The following is a 17,280-nucleotide window of genomic DNA, read 5'->3' as shown; positions in this document are numbered from 1 at the left end:
CAAATCCTCCATTGTTTTGTCTTCCATAAGATTCTCAGACTGCTGATCATTCCTCTGCTGCTGGAGGCCACTGATGAATTCTCCCAGGATGTGTGACTCACCGGCAGAAGCATGACTTAGCAAGGCCTGCCCTAAAATTTGCATACCTGAGCTGAGCACGTTGACCCCAAAAACCCTGTTCTCTCAGACACACACTCACCCACACACACACTCACTCACCGACATCGCATAGACTGCCCTCCCAGCCGTCTGGGCAGAAACACTCGAAGGAGTTGATCCCGTCGATGCAAGTGCCTCCGTTCTTACAGGGGGATGATGCACAGTCGTTTATGTCTGTGGGCAGAGAGAGGTGAGATATTCACAGATGTCAAGTTATTCATTTAATTTTTTTCTGGACTTAGTGATTCAATTTTCAAAAGGCATTAGGTCCAAAGAATTCCAAATATTTCAGTTTTTTTGGCATCTTGGATACACACATATTGTGAAAATATCCACCACTTCTATTTAGTCTTTTTGATATTCTAAAGGTAAACACAAAAATTATCACAAAATTATTTTTTCCTGTTCCTATCGGCTTTTATAAATTAGAGAAAATTAGTTGGATTTTGAAAACAAAATTTGAAAAGCATCCTGTGAGAGTACATAATCAAAACCGACAGAGTAATCGGACATGAAATATTCCTCAGCATTTTCCAGTTTATGTTTTCCTCTGGATTTCCGTTTTCTGTTATTTTTTCCTTCTGCTTTGAACCAAACTCAGAGTGATGATTAGTGAAACTGGAGTCTGAATTACCGTAAGAATCATGTGGTTACCAGTGATGGTAACTGATGATAAATATAGTCTGCGTGTTGAGTTGTGTGTGTGTGTGTGTGTGTGTGTCTGTGTGTGTGTGTGTGTGTGATGCGAGCTAATAATGACTCACTCTCATGGCAGTAGGTGCCAGTGAATCCCGGCTCACATGAGCAGCTGAAGTTCCCAGCAGGCAGGCTGATGCAGCGGCCGTGAGGACCGCACACATTGGATGAGATGTGCCACACCCGCTTTTGGGTGTCGTTGGTTGCCACGGCTACAGTGCAACTGTCAATCACTGAAGGTGAAGAAAATGAGCAGGGCGGACAGTTAGAAGAGAAAGTATGTGTTGATTAAAGGAATAGTTCACCCCCCGAATAACCATTTGTATATCAATCACTCAACCTGTGTTACAATTTATTCGTCACTTAAACCTGACAGTGACAACAAATCCAACAAAAGCTAATATTCTTGATGAATTGAAGTCATAGGGGTCCATGTTTAATAAATTCTCATAGAACTTGTGCAGTATAATCCAAGTCCCATGTTAGAGCCATCTTTTTTTTTAAAGATATTTTTTGGGCATTTTTAAGCCTTTAATTGATAGGACAGACAAGTGTGAAAGGGGGAGAGAGAGAGGGAGTGACATGCAGCTAAGGGCCATAGGCTGGATTCGAACCCGGGCCGCTGCGGCAACAGCCTTGTACATGGGGCGCCTGCTCTAACATCAAGCCACCGACGCCCCAGTTAGAGCCATTTCTAGAATGTCCTGGTTTCCTATTATTTTTTGAGTAAAGGCCTGGTTATTTGGGGAATGTTTCATTCTTTTGATCGCGACAGTCAAGACAATCAGTTAGCATTATCTTGCAGCTCTCCCCACATCCTGCAAATCAGTCAACTCTTAAACCAACCGAAGCACCCTTAATCATCAAACAGTGAGTAGAACTAAAACAAAGACAGTGAGTTCATCATATCTCCTGTTATGGTGTCTGTGGGTGGCTTATTTGGAAGACACAGTATCCCATTTATCCAGTTTTATGCTGAGCGCTTCCCGAACAGACGAGTCTTTCTAAAAGTGAAACTTATCTATACTCTCTTCAAAGCCAGGCTCCATTGACAAAAACAGTAATTTTACATCACTGAACACAGGAGCTGCTGGTCTACCATTGCCTCAATCAATTAGTTGGTTTGTGTTATTGTCTGACTTTGGTGTTTAAACATTTAGTTCGGATTCACCAAAGTCACACATGAACACAAATACTCTAACCTATCGAGGCAGTGGTAGAGCAGTAGCTCCTGTGTTCAGCAAGGAAAAATGACTTTTGTAAATGGAGTCTGGCTTTAAAGAGAGCATAGATAAGTTTCACTATCAGATCACATGACTGGATTAATGAGACTTGGATTATACTGCACGAGTTGTGTGGCTTTGTAAATGGATAATGTGATGCAGTTTCTCTGTTGTTAAACATGGACCCTTACGACTTCAAGTTATCAAGAACTTTTCTTTGTTCACCAGAGGTATGAGATAAAAAAGTTTCCTTCACGAAATCAACCTAACACGGGGTAAGTTATTGATATACATCATTCATTTCCTAGATGAAGTATTCCTTTTAAACATATCTTGAAATCATTAACAAGATTCTCTCTGTGCTTTGTTACCTTGACAGCGGTTGGTCTTGCAGTGGTCCTTGAGCTCTGAGCAGGTTTTGCCCTCGTAATCATCGGGGCAGCTGCAGTAGAAATCTCCCATCAGGCTGTGGCACTGGGCCTTATTGTGACATGGGTTCGGGCTGCAGGGGTCATTCTGCACCTACAGATGGAAAACAGGGAGTTAGGGGTGTGTCCTCCCCAGCAATGAAACACAACACCAAAGTGTAAGCACCAAACTGTTCTCTTTTTTTTTTTACAGTGTATCTAACTGGCTGGATCCAGTCCTCACCTCACAAGTTGTACCAGCGAAGCCCTGCGGGCATTCACACATGAACCCGTCCAGCAGGGCGTGGCAGCGGCCACCGTTCCTACATGGACTGCTGGCACAGCGGTTTCTCTGAACCTCGCAGTGCCGACCCACGAATCCTGGCTGGCAAACACACTGGTAGCCTCTGGCCACCTCCTGGAACGAGAAGTTATCAAAAACTCTGCTGTCACATTTCATTTAGACGCAGATGATCAAAGTGTCAGAGCTTCAAATTTGTAATCTTTTCTTAAGATAAAGTGAGAAGTGTCCTCTATCATTCTGGTTTGTTCTGGCACTCAATATCACAAGCAAAGCTCTAGACAGCCTTTTATGGACTACGCTGAGTTTCAGAACATCAACACTAAGCTAGACAGAGACTTGGGGATATTGGGAGCTACAAAAACATCTGGGATAGTATATTTAACAATCTGAAATTGTGAGAATTAATCCTAGCGTGATTCAAATTAAAAATGATATTTGAGATACGTGGGTCAAAAAGAAATGGACAACTATGAATGCTTTGTATTCAGGATGGTTTTCAACACTGATTCAGGTAGTTGTATAAATGTTTGTCAAAACATGTACTTGCACTTTGTTAAAATCCTCCTGACAGCACCTTATTTTATTTTTTACTTCTTCACTAAAACCAGAAAATGAAAAAAAAAAACCCTTTCAGGCCAAACAAGTTGATAACCAATGTTTCAAAATACCCCTGAGCATATTTTTTACTTTCTGACAGGTACTTTGGCGATCAGCTATGATCTCATTCCAGCTCCATTGCTGCATCAGGTTACATTAATATGTATATAAATCCAACAAAGACCTCAGTGTTCTTGAGAGCTTGTGAATCTCACCTTGCAGGTCCCTCCGTTCTGACACTGACCATGGCAACTGTTCATATCTAAGAAAGAAACAAACAGAGGAAACATCAGGTTTGAGTTTGACGAACTGGAAGGTGGAACATGCAGTGGTGTTGGAACATGCAGCTGCTACAGAGAAGTGGTCAACACAAACAAAGCAAAGTGGTCCATGCCCAAGGAAATGTCAGATACAGATTCACAGGTGCAGTGAGAACATGCAATAAGACCAAACCGCAGAAGTCAGAACTACCCCTCAAGATTTTCTTGAAAAGATTTACAACAGTCAGAAAAAAATGAAAAAGGTTTAGTCTCATAACTTAGAAGAGTTAGGCCAGGGTGTGGCAGGTATGTACAGCCATCTGAGAGGCAAGAGAAAGGAGGGTGAATTAAGAGCTGAAGTCCAGACAACTTGGCTTGCTAGCCTCTGTTCCACCAGCACCTTTAACTTAAAAGATTTTCTCATACAGCGTTTTTTTTTTCCATCCTTTTTTTCTGAATAGTCACAACACACGTTACTGTGTTTTTCTGTCCATATTCTAAAATAAAGAAATCAACTAAAGGGCCCAAATTTATTTTTTTGTTCACATAGAGTGCTCCAAGGATGACGTTTTTCTATAGGCTAAAGAGTAAGTTAGCATTGCACTGGTTCCTTCGTCAAAAAGCCTACGGGATTTTTCGATTAGGTTTTGGATTATTGCAAAAAATAAGCTCTGTAGCAAACAAACATTTATGATACTTAGCCTACATGTTTTGTCGGCTAAGTTTCTGTGAAGCCGTGTTTGGCATGTTAACGTCCTGTCGTCTCATTTAGCCACTTGTTAGCAACTGCCTTTTTTAAGACACATAGAAGCTTCAAATTTCACAGGTTCACGAGTTTACTGATGAATTTTATGTCATAGAACAAAACACAAAAGTCTCGTAAGCTTGTGTGGAGGACAGACCTTATTTCAGGCATCTTACCAAAAACCCACTGACTTCAAGATATGGATACCGGGAGTGCTAAAATGCTAACTCAATTACCAGTTTTAGGACTCATTCCCGTGGCGCTATATCGCAAAACTAACTAGTAGTTACAACTTTAGCCACGAGTAGTATTTAAAAAAGGTAAAGCCACAATTATTTTGCTAGTGCTCAACAACAACATATTCCACTGGTCTTAGCCGTTAGCATGCTTTCAAAGCCAAAACGAACTACACTACGGTCGCATGACTTCGGCGTCACCACCACAACGAGGCTGCAGATGTGTGTTCGGCTTGTTGACGTTCTGTAGTCTCATTTAGCCACTTGTTAGCAACCGCCTTTTTAAAGACACATAAAATCTTCAAAATTCATGAGTAAGGTATTTACTGATGAATTTTATGTCATAAAACAAAACCTGACAATCTCGTAACCTTGTATGAAGCACATACCTATAGGCATCTACACAAAAACCCACTGACTCTGAGACACGGGAACCGGGAGTGTTAAAATGCTAATTAATTTATGGCTTTAAGGGCTCATTCCTGGGGCACTGTATTGTAAGAATAACTAGCAGTTACAACTTAAGCAACGAGTAGTATTTGAAAAGGATACAGCTATGATATTTTTGCTAGTGCATAATGACAACATATTCCACTGGTCTTAGCCGTTAGCATGATTCCAAAGCCCAATGTGGTAAAACATGTTTCTGTAGTTTTCCATCTGTATTGTGTGACTGCGTACCCTACAACCTTTGCAATGAGTATTATTTGAAAAAGAAAAAGCTATGTTTATTTTGCTAGCATTCAACAATAAAATACCACTTTGTTTTAGCTATTAGCATGCTGAACGGAAGCTTACAGAAGCTGCACCTAAAAATAAATACAAACTTTTCTTCAGAATATTGTCAAAATTTTACCGTCCATTATAATAACATCAAATTTATCTTATATCACGGTGAGAAAACCCAGTGTTTCAGCCATTAAAGAAGACAAGAAGCGATCAGAAGCTAGTGGAACAGAAGGTAGCCAGCGAAGATGACAGGCTTCGAGTCTCCTCGGTGCTACAGGTGAGTCGCAGGAAGCTGCAGACTAAATAATCTGCTGGATTGATACTAACTGATGTCACAGTTCTGGCCAACCCATCCACGAAAGCAGGCACAGTGATATCCACCAATCAAGTTTTTGCAAGAGTAAGCATTGAGGCAAGGCTTCCCCGCACACTCATTAACGTCTGCAAAAATGGAGACGAGACACACAGAGAGAATGAATGACAGAGCTGAGGACCTGCTCAGAAGCCCCGCCACCAAGCCTAGCTTCAAGTCGTACAGCGCACTGAAATGAGGTTTTCTCTAAACTCTGACTTCCAACTGTTTTCTGCTTCTGTGGGGTAGAGCTTATGTTAACTGAAGCCGCTATTTTGGCAGCCATTTTGCAGCTACAATGAAGACACACCCTTAGAAATAGCTCATCTGATGTCAGAAGAACTACAAATTAAAACAGGCTCATTCACAGAGTTTCATGGGTTATTAAAAGGACTTTATCTCCTTGTGCATCAGGAGTGATAACTGGGAGAGACGTTTACTACAGTGTGGAACATTAAAAGTCTCTAATATGCATATTTGAGCCTGTGTGTGTGTGTGTGTGTGTGGTGAAGCCTTTATCTTAATGTGACTGGATTAAGTTACGTTACTTGGCACCATGTTGTCAGATTGCTTTTATGACTTTTATGGGTTATCGACTCGGGGTCTTTTTCAAACATGTAAAATTGCCAGAACATTTACAGGGTGAAGCTCATGTCTGACAGGGTTTCATGTCTTCCACTGCTCTATCCTCACCCCCCACCCCTCCCTCAGGGTTAATGTCTCTCTATTGCATTCCCTGAAGGCCAACCTGCGGCATTCCAAGTGGTCAGTTTCAGAGGCAGCTATCGCCGCGCCCGCCGCGCCGCCTCCCTCACTATAAACCGACACAGTGCATTAATACTACTCCCAGGAGGTAAGCGGCACCTGTTGGGCTGCTGAAACTAAACACCCCAACCCATTCCCAAAAACCCAACCTCCCCCACTACCACCATCACTCCTCCTCCTCTTCCTCACGCCGCTCTCTCCCAGGTACCACCCTGCTCCCTGAAAGGGGAGGCGTGCTGAGAATGACAGAATCAGTAACACAAACCAAATCATTTCGGCTGCTCCCTGCGCATGTTTACAGGTTATAAAGTGTTTCCTGGCTGAGGTCGAAGGGGGTGAGGGCTCCGCTATGTCGGGGTGTCGCCTCACCGTAGCGTACATACAACCCGGTTACGCCCAGTCTGGAGCCAAAGATAACCCCCCGGTGGAGTATATTTTGTCCCAAGGCTAGCAGTTGCCAGGCTGGAGGTTATTTTTAGCTTTACTCAAGTCACCTGGCTCGAGTTGCAGATGATACCCAGCGAGTGTCTCTGTTGGGCGTGCGTATACACAAACACACACTCATTTGAAATTAGTGGCCCTCCCGCAGTAATACTACTGGTTAAACGACACAGCAGGATAAACAAACACCCAGATATGCTGTAACTCTGCAAGCAAATGGGATTCCTGGAATACAGTCGGACGCATGGCATTCACTGTCGGCGCAACACACAGAAACACACCGGCTTTATCACAGCAAAATATCATCCAGCATGCAACAACACTTTGAAACAGGATTTCAGAGAGTATTGACACTTTAATATTTCAAATCAAATTTTAATAAATGCCACTTAATATTTAATAATAATCCCATATACATAAATGACCCTGCTCAACATCTGAAAAGCACCAACATATGAATCACCTACCTATCTGGCAGGTCTTGCCCGTCCAGTGTGGAGGACAGATGCATTCGAAGCCGTTCTCCATGTCCATGCAGGTTCCTCCCTGAGCACAGGGGCTAGAGGCACATTCATCTGTGTCTGAAATATGAACCACAATGAATACTGCAGCCATGATCACTGGAGAAAACTACAACTACAACTGGAGAAATTAAGGCCTAGTCCAAATGTACAGATGTATATTTGAAAATGTAGCTTTTTCTATGCATTTTAGCCTTTTGTCCACATGCAAACTGTGCTTTAGGTCACTGAAAACAGACCCTCTGTAAAACAGTGATCAGTTATATGCAACCGAACAGACGATACGGTTGCCTCGTCTTGTCTGTAGAAGAGTTAAACAGGTTGTAGACTCCCCTCACCTTTAGCACAGGTCGGCCCAGACCAGCCTGCCGGACAGTGACACTCAAATCCTGAGGGGACTTCATGGCACGTCCCTCCGTTGGCACAGGGGTTGGACACACAGGCGTGCTCCGCTGAAGAGAAAAATTAAGAGAGAAACATGAATAAAAATAATCAGAAATCTCATCAGATCAATCCGGTTCCTCAGAAATTTGCACTGAAAGTGAAGTGGCACAAAAACCTGGATTCTGGAACCAAGTTTATTTGATTTGGAGCAGTGACACTCAACTAGCAGCCTGTGGGCCAGATAGGATGCCTTATAAACATGTTGATTCCCAAAAGGATTTTTTTTTTCATCTTTAATGTAAATAAGGTGCCAGGGTGCATGAAAAGGACCAAAAGTGGAGGGTCCCCTGAAAGCCCAACAGAGGTCCAGGCTAAACCCCGAAAGTCCTCAAATCCAAGAACTGCCGCTGCCTACACCTGACCTGTGCGGGGCTTTTGAGACTGGCCCCTGGCCATTTATCATTTTCCAAAGCGGCCCCCAGGCAAAGCAAGTTGAGTATCCCTGATTTAGAGACTCACCGATCTCGCAGTTCTTGCCCGAGTAGCCGTCGGGACAGGCGCAGTTATACTCGTCCGGCTCTGTGTTCATACATGTCCCTCCGTTCTTACAGGGCCGGTTGGTCCCACAGTAGTTCAGATCTGCAAAGCAAAGAACGCTGATGTGACCCACTCTGTGTGCATCAATGCAAAAACCTTACCTGACACAAACCTAATCAAATGTAATTTAAAGGCTGTAACTTCTCATCACTCTGCAGCTTTGTGCTCTTTAACAGTCGTACATAAAAACTTCACAGGCTCCATTTCATTCATTTCTCTCTTCCAAAGCATCTGATTTCGGGTTACCAGGAAAACAATGAAAGATATTTACAGAAAATGTCACTTCTACTTTCGTCCCCTACATCTTGACAAATCACACGGTGTCCTCTTCCCACTGATGTGGCGTAACACAAAGGTGATTTTTTTTAGCTCATGTACTGGAAATCAAAAAATACTTAACAATAGCTTTGTTTTTATGTGTTCTGCAAATCATACTGTGGCGTCTCAGACTTTCTGTCTTTGCAACTTTTGTTTTCCATCATTTGTTTCCACACAGCGTGGAATACATGTGGCAAACTTGAAACTAAGTTGTTGGGGACAACACCCTGTACATCTCAAGTGTAGATATCCAGTGGATGGATGTGTGAGAAAGAGATCTGACCTTTATCACAGAGCAGACCTCCCCAGTTCTTCTCACAGGTGCACTGCCAGGGCTCGTTGCAGGTGCCGTGAACACAGCCGGGATACGGCAAACACTCGTCACAGAGCGGACCCTGCCAGCCGTAGTTACACCTGCAACACACAGCAGAGAGGACGGTTAGTTTTTATAGTTCAACAGTGAAGCATACTGTACACCTGGGAGGAAATATGATACTGTAATGCATTTCTTCTTTCTTCCCCCTTCCTTCCCATCCTCTTTTTCCCTTTCCTATCTTATTTCATTTTGTCTTTTCATCTTGTCCTACATTTCCTCTTTCCTTCCTTCTTGACGTGACCTGAAACCCCAAACTAGAGAAGGGAGTATTTTCCCCGAACAGCCAAACTAAACTTCATCCTTCATCCCGTCTTTCGGGGGTGAAGTTTAAGATTGGTGCATTTTTCATTTGGTTCAGTTAGCGTACACACTGTATTTTGCCAACAGCACCAAACACTGTAAATAAATGTCACATAGTTAAAATAAACTCAATGTTTCGGACTGGTTGTTAGTCTTGTGCTTAACATAACGTAGCACTGGGCTGGCTCAGACCAGGGTCCGACAACAACACAGCGGTACTCCATCATTTCAGATTTCCTTCAGTTGTTTTAATGTCGCTAATATTTCAGTAAATACTCAAATGCTTGTGCCACCACTGATGATCAAAAGACCGTCTGCTGAGCACAGAGTTCAGTGGGTGCAACAGTGGCTGAGTAGATTCTTCAGTAAAATAAGTGCCTCTTATTTCACAAGCACACTGAGAATGTGTTCTTATTTACAGCTCCAGCCTGAGGGAATATCAGGCACACTGAGGCACTTAATAACGCACAGGGAGTTGGCCATGAAAAAACAGTGATAGTTATGTAGTGATAACAAACAAGTAATTTAATACTTTTACAGTGTGTAAAAAAACACAGAGAAGCCCTTGATGTCGGGCAGTAAGCCAGTCAAACGTCCCCAAGTCAACACCAAGAATGCTGTAGGTGCCAGAAAAAGGGAAATGCATTTAACCATTTCAACTCTTGGGAAAAAAGAAAGGACACATGCTGAGTGGACAGGTTCAGGAAACACAGGAGAGCTGATTGAGTCACAGCTGAATGTCACAGCAGTAATTTGCCGGACAGAACGTCTTCATCAAGGTGAATGACACGTTTGCTGCAGCGCCTAATCTTAGGACACAGAGCCAGGAGACATTCCTCAGCAACAAGAGTGTGTTTGTGTTGCGTGTGTGTCCTGTCATGCTGCTTTTAAGACATGCAAGCATTCATGTAAAGTAATCTTTGGGCTGGGAGATATGGTGTAAATCAAACATCACGATATGTTTCACCAAATAACGATATTCTAGGGCTGACTATTGATGCTTTAAGAAAATATTTCTACAATAAGATTTTTGATAAATAATCATCAGTAACATGGATATAATGACTGAGTGGGTGAAGGCAAATAATAGAACAGCTAGAACAGTCTGGTAAGGTTAGAAAACAGCATCACTTTTCTGTAAAGCAGCCTTTAAAACCAGGCAAAGACACTTTACGATGTCATGACATCCAAAATCTAAGAGAATATCTAGTCTAGTTATCTTGTATGCTTTTAAAGGGTTCTTCAGGGGTTCTTCCCGAAGGGCTGAAGGTTCCTCCCAGAACCATTTGCTTCTGAATAAACCTTTTTAGAAGAAAGGGTTCTTCAAGGGTTCTTCTGTCTGTAGTCTGCATTCATCTCACCCATATTTGTTCACATTTTCTTAAAGTTTAGGGATATGTATGAAACAGAGCAGTACCACCGGAGATCGTGGAGGCAGTGTAGGGTAGTTCTCAAGCATAGGAGAGGACAAAGAAATTCAAGTAATGGCGGAACGAATTGGTGATATAGTGACAAGAATTCTCCATCTATATGTTGCCATGTATACAACAGCCACACAGTGCGCTGCCATCTACAATGCTGCCCCGCTTCAAGGTACATCATTATAATCTCACTGTTTGCTCATTAGTTGTTGTGTAAAACTTTTAATTCCCCCCTTTATTGGCTGTATCTACGCCAACATAAAAGACACATGGAAGTATGAGGGCAGTGGCGTTTACAGCGTTTGAAATGGACGTATAAATGAGGCTTGAGACTCAAAAAACGATCCACTGCAAACAGAATTGTTTCCCATTTTTGTTTTGACAAAAATTCCACGTTTAGACGACAACGTTTTGATAACAATCGCCGTGCACACAGATCCGCAAAAATGACCAAAAACGCTGCAGTATACATGCCAGACCAGTAGTTGGTGGTGTGACGCTTACGCTTCCTTCTACAGAGTGGCAATGTATAAACAAACAAAATGGCAACTGCACGAACGTTTGTCTGGACGGACGACGAGGTTGAGTTGCTACAGTAAATCTACACTATGATGGGGAAGCGTTAATAAATTCAACAGGGTGAGTAGCACAAGCAGAGCTCGGGAGTCCGCCATTGTTGTGATGGTTGACTTTCTTGTGCATGCCTAGTGACTGGAACCGTAATGCACATGTGCAAAAAGTCTCCATTTTCAGAGGAACTGCATATTGCAAGTTTACACGACAATGGAGACGTTGCCGTTTCCAAAAATTGCACTCTGGAACACCTTTTCAAAACGTTGCATTTTCAGGCACCCAAAACACCGCTGTCGTGTAAACAATCAGCCAAAATGCAACTTAAGTTGACAGTTGAAATCGTTGTCGTATAAACGGGACCTATGAGTTTCAGTTCCCATCCCAACAGCACCATTGAAACAGTGACGACTATAGTAGTAGTAGTGTTCTCACGAAGATTCAACCCCCGAAAAACTGATTGGGTACCATGTGTGTTGTTGGTTCTGCTGGACCAAATTAGCCCCAGTAGTAGGAGCCTCATGAAACCCGAGGCTGCTGGACTTACTTCTCTTCGCCCCCTGCTGACCTGTTAAACTAAAACCGTGAGTAGTACTAGTGATGTCTAAAGGTAATGGAGTCAATTACTACAATTACAATTACAGCCCCATGGGATGGGCTCCAAAATTAGGTGCAGGAACCTGTTTCAAGATCTGTGTGGAAGCTGTCACAGATGACTCCAGGTACAACTGTTTACTGTCTGTACTGTCTATTTTTAAGTGTTGCTGTGAGTAACTTTGTAAAAACAAATGTTTCTTATGAAGTCATTTCTGATTCTTTATTTTTTTAATTCAAAGGGATTGTGTTTTTTCCAGTGATTTTTGAATCAAATTGGCTTGCTTCAAGAACTTTCTACAAATTAGTGTCTGCATCCTGAAACAACATCTTTATGTGTGTTTAATTAACTGCTTGTCTGCTTTGTATGTTGTGTCTTATGTTTGATGAGCTGAGGACAAATTTCCACCCTGGTGGACAATAAAGATCAACTACTCTCATCTTCTTCTATTCTAAAAATATCAAATGTGAAATATGTCTATCAAAAGTGCCAAGTTGACACCTTTCAATTGCTTGTTTTGTCCAGTAAGAGTAAAAAAAGGGAAGCTGGAGCCAGAAAAGTTTTGCATTTTGAGCAAATAACTGATCATCAATAATTTTGTACTGATTTTTTTTGTTTCAGCACTGCTCAGAAAACAAAGATATTCAGCTCTGCTCAGACTGCAGACAAAAAGGACTCGCTAAGAAGCTGCTTTTTGAGTCATGTGTTGCGTGTCTCCTCTCAGCCCTCTTCCTGTGTCGTGAGCTCCGTAGAGGTCAGACTTGGAATGAGCGGCGGGTTTGTGGAACGAGGGTTAGTCGTCTCGAAGGGGAGGCCAGCGAAGGGTTAGCTAATCTGTTGGTTTATGGCAGCACTCTGTTATTCCAAGGCCAGTGGTAACCTTGCCCCACCTGTCCTGTCATTTCTCCGTCGGGGCTATTTTAGGGAGCGACCCACCCCCACCCGCACCCTCACCCCCACCACTGTCCCTCCACTCCGGCTCACAAACACTTCAAAATGGATGCCACCCAAACACTTCTCTTAGCAGCAGTGGTGTGCTGCTCTGTAGTGAGCTGCAGTAGTAACTGAAGACAGTGACAGACTGGAGGCACCACGCTGGTGGGCAGGGCACTGAACCTCGGCCCTTTTTTGGAATCAACTGCTGCGATTAACCATGAACTATAGTAAACCTCTGATTGTTGCACTTTGTGTCATCTACTGTAGTTTTACTCATTGGGCTTTTCAAACTTGAAGCTTCTACTTGTTTCTGATAGCAGAGCTGCGACCAAGTCAGTGCTTTGCAAGTCAAAAGTAAGTCTCAAGTCTTTGCACCACAGCTACAATGATTGGTTGACTAATTGTAGAAAAATAATTGCTTACTATTTTGATGGTTGATTAGTCAAAGAAGTTTTTCATGCAAAAAAATGGCAGAAAATGCTGTTCTCAGCCTTGCAAATATGGAGATTTCTGGCTTTTCTCTGTTTTATATCGTATTAAACTGAAGAACTTTGAGAATTGGACTGAAAAACAAGATATTTAAAGACATCACCTTGGACTTTGAGATACTAAGATGGACATTTGTCACTATTCTTGGACATTTTGTAGCCCAAAAGAATAATTGAAAAACAATCTGCAGATTAATTGATAATGAAAATAAACATGATTCAGAGAACTGCTTTGCACTTAAGTCCCTAATCAAGAAAGACAAGCCCTGAGTCAAGACTGACAAGTCCCCAGTCAAATTCCAAGTCCTAAACAAGTCATAAAGCACTCCTCACCAAATGTAATGCCATTTTAACAACTGAGTACTAGTATAGCAAATTTACAAAATCTTTTTACAGTTTCCTTTTATTGGTTAGAACAAGTTTGTTGGCATTTGTTGTGTCTCCATCTGTAATTTTCGACCCACACAGTTAACATACTGAAATCAATTTTTTGTTGACCACCACATGTTTTCCAATTGGCGCTCAGTAATGTTACAGTATCTCCTCATGGTTCTCTCCTACAAAATGCTGTTGCATTGGTTCAAATAAAGTGCATCATGTAAGGAATTACGTGTCCACTTGCTGGGAATATTTGGTGTTAACGTTAGCCGATTCAGGGAAAGAACTGATTCAAGGCACTTTTTAAAAAACATACTTTATAATCTTTGGGCTTGGGGGAAGGTTTCAAGTATTTTCAAATCAAAAGGCTTAAGTCTAAGAAAAAATCGTCTCACAGCAAGAGGGCTCCTGATTCAAACCCAGGGTGGGGGGTTCAAAGCCCTTCTGTGCAGAGTCTGCATGTTCTCCCTGTGTCAGCGTGGGTTTCCTCCAGGTGCTCCAGCTTCCTCCCACAGTCCAAAGACATGCAGGTTAATTGGTGACTCTAAATTGTCCGTAGGTGTGAATGGTTGTCTGTCTCTATGTGTCAGCCCTGTGATAGTCTGGTGACCTGTCCAGGGTGAACCCCACCTCTCACCCAGTGTCAGCTGGGATAGGCTCCAGCCCCCAGTGACCCCTAACAGGATAAGCGGTTAAGGAAAATGAATGAATGAATTTGCAGATAAACAATAATACAATACAATAATCAAAACCAGGTTAGTCTCGTGACTGACAGCAAGAAATACCTGCTGGTTCACACAAACTCAGGGTGGGGGAGCCCTTCTGTGCAGAGTTTGCATCTTCTCCCCGTGTCAGCGTGGGTTTCCTCCAGGTGCTCCAGCTTCCTCCCACAGTCCAAAGACATGCAGGTTAACTGGTGACTCTAAATTGTCCGTAGGTGTGAATGGTTGTCTGTCTCTATGTGTCAGCCCTGTGATAGTCTGGTGACCTGTCCAGGGTGAACCCTGCCTCTCACCCAGTGTAAGCTGGGATAGGCTCCAGTGACCCCGCGACCCCGACCAGGAGAAGGGCTCACAGATAATGAATGACTGAATGAATGGTGTTAAAATCCAAGTCAAGTTGCTAGCGTTCTCTGAATTTGTCAAGTGGAGTCTAAAGTCATTACATTTGTGAGTCAAGTCATGAGACTCGAGTCCACACCTCTGGTTTATATTGTCTTTTGAGTTGCCGGACTCTACTGATCTCTACTGTTTTTCATTCATGCAGATAGTTTTGAATTTGTGAGTCCAAGTTTTCAGATACATTTTTATAATATGGGGCCTTTACAACACTTATTGTGACATGGGGATCTTTTATATGGGTAGATATGAGGGACTCATCAGAGACTGACGTGATAAAAATGCAGCCAGGATGAAAGTCTAGTTGTGTTAAAACATGCACAAGTTTTGCTTCATGCACAATTTGTAAGCTGAAACGCCTTTAACTGCATGCACGACCGCAACAACTTTAATCTGATGCTGCTCGCTGAGTGAAGCCCAGTTATGTGCCTGTGCGTGTGTGTGTGTGTGTGTGTGTGTGTGTGTGTGTGTGTGTGTGACAGCGCTGTTATTGTTTACTACACTATGTGGTGTTGTCCGGCACTGCGGTCGGTGGTGGTGCCCTGCACACTGTCAGCCGTGCAGCAGCGGTGGCAGCGTGGACAGTCTGTCTGGCTGCAGTGTGGGAGAGCAGGGAAATGGTTTCGAGCAGCCACAGGCCAAGGGTGGCATTACCCACAAGCCCCGTCGCCGGCCTGCTGCCGTCCCATCAATGGAAGGGGCCGCGGGGGCCAGCCGGAGCTGAAAATATCCCGCCTGCCCACAAACCCCCGCTCTGCTGCTGCCCCTCAGACAAACCACACCCAGAGGACGGGACGGTGGGCAGGGGTAGAGGTAGAGGGGCCTGTGTGTGTGTGTGTGTGTGTGTGTGTGTGTGTGTGTGTGTGTGTGTGTGTGTGTGGGACCGCTGAATTATTTACAGGCAGGCCTCGCGCCCAAATCCAGCGGACGGACTTAGCCCGCTGTTGCCTAGCTACATGTTTAGTAGTGTCACATGAGGGAGCGTAGGTTGTGAATGCGCTGTGTGTAAGAAACAAGATACCAAACACACATTTTTAGTTTTCCTCTGCCAGGCTGTTTCTCTCTCTTTCTTTTTCTCACTGCTTCTCTCCGTCGTTAACCCTTCAGGCTCTGCTTCTCTGTCTCTCTTTCACTTTCTCTGACATCACATTTACCCTCATTTGTTTAGAGTATGTTGTATAAATTTGATTGTTTTGTTTAACGTAAGGATAACTTAAAACTTGGGTTTTATTTTGTAGTTTTGGAAATCATTTCTATCAGCTCTTACACTTTTTTCCCCATATTTGGATGGGAATTAGACGAGCTGTTTGAAAAAATAATCTCAACTTAAGGTCATATTTTTTTCTGAAGCTTTCAAAATAAATGACTGTGACCAGATATGACCGACTGTTGACAGTCGTGCATGGTTCAAGTTTAATACTTGACTGGGCCTTGTTCAGACTGCCAAAACAAAAGTATTTTTTGGCACATCCAGATTGATTGTTGAAAGTCTGGACAGCCAAAATAAAAAAAGGAAAAGAGACACATGAAATGCAGTTTTAGCGAATGCTATTCAAACCACACATGCAGGTGGTTAGATATGTCTCTGTCTCTATGCTCTGGCTACTCAAATTGGATTTCAAAGTGTCTTTTGTGTCACTCGCAACACAACACATGATGATGACGTCAAATCCAGAGTGATGGAAGTGCTCACAGGTATCCATGCTGCTGCCAGCACAGTGTTGCGCGTGCAGAACAATTCATTTAGTCATTCATTTATTTCATATTCCTTAACCACTTATCCTGTTAGGGGTCACAGGGGGCTGGAGCTTATCCCAGCTGACACTGGGTGAGAGGCAGGGTTCACCCTGGACAGGTCGCCAGACTATCACAGGGCTGACACATAGAGACAGACAACCATTCACACTCACATTCACACCTACGGACAATTTAGAGTCACCAATTAACCTGCATGTCTTTGGACTGTGGGAGGAAGCTGGAGCACCTGGAAGAAACCCACGCTGACACGGGGAGAACATGCAAACTCTCTGCTGTGAGGCAACAATACTAACCACTGCACCACTAAATAACCATGACCTGACAGTGTGATTGTTTGGTGGGCAAATGATGGACCTCTTTCTCATGCGCTGGAAAGCCGCATCTCCAGCGTACCTACAACGTTGCCGGTTCCTACATTGTTACCACAGCAACGCATGCAGATAGGTTGGTGATGTCTGGACACAAATCACTTGTAAATAACGTGCGGACAGTCTGTCTTAGAGATCTGATTTGAGAAGGAAATCTGATTTGCCTGCAGTCTGAACGTAGCCTGAAGCCTTCTTAGTGACAACTGAGCAAACATCTGTTGATGATGTCTATGAAATG

The 17,280-nt window shown here is 43.2% G+C and overlaps 1 protein-coding gene across 2 annotated transcripts in view; it reads right to left on the bottom strand.

The window, feature by feature from the left end:
* LOC125901170 (protein jagged-2-like) overlaps positions 1-17,280 on the bottom strand; it is an 84,172-nt gene that overhangs the window by 22,308 nt on the left and 44,584 nt on the right. The window contains exons 6-15 of one of the 2 annotated variants that reach the window (XM_049596615.1): positions 9,018-9,148; positions 8,339-8,458; positions 7,774-7,887; positions 7,382-7,495; positions 5,684-5,797; positions 3,602-3,648; positions 2,730-2,903; positions 2,450-2,600; positions 924-1,088; positions 220-333 (exon numbers count right to left, since the gene is read on the bottom strand). In XM_049596615.1, coding sequence (XP_049452572.1) covers positions 220-333; positions 924-1,088; positions 2,450-2,600; positions 2,730-2,903; positions 3,602-3,648; positions 5,684-5,797; positions 7,382-7,495; positions 7,774-7,887; positions 8,339-8,458; positions 9,018-9,148 — 1,244 coding nt within the window. The remainder of the gene's footprint in view (positions 1-219; positions 334-923; positions 1,089-2,449; positions 2,601-2,729; positions 2,904-3,601; positions 3,649-5,683; positions 5,798-7,381; positions 7,496-7,773; positions 7,888-8,338; positions 8,459-9,017; positions 9,149-17,280) is intronic. The other variant, XM_049596616.1, reaches the window with a different exon arrangement.

Source organism: Epinephelus fuscoguttatus, linkage group LG14 (assembly GCF_011397635.1).
Source record: "Epinephelus fuscoguttatus linkage group LG14, E.fuscoguttatus.final_Chr_v1".
Lineage (NCBI taxonomy): Eukaryota > Metazoa > Chordata > Actinopteri > Perciformes > Serranidae > Epinephelus > Epinephelus fuscoguttatus.
This window is presented reverse-complemented; position numbering and strand designations above follow the sequence as displayed.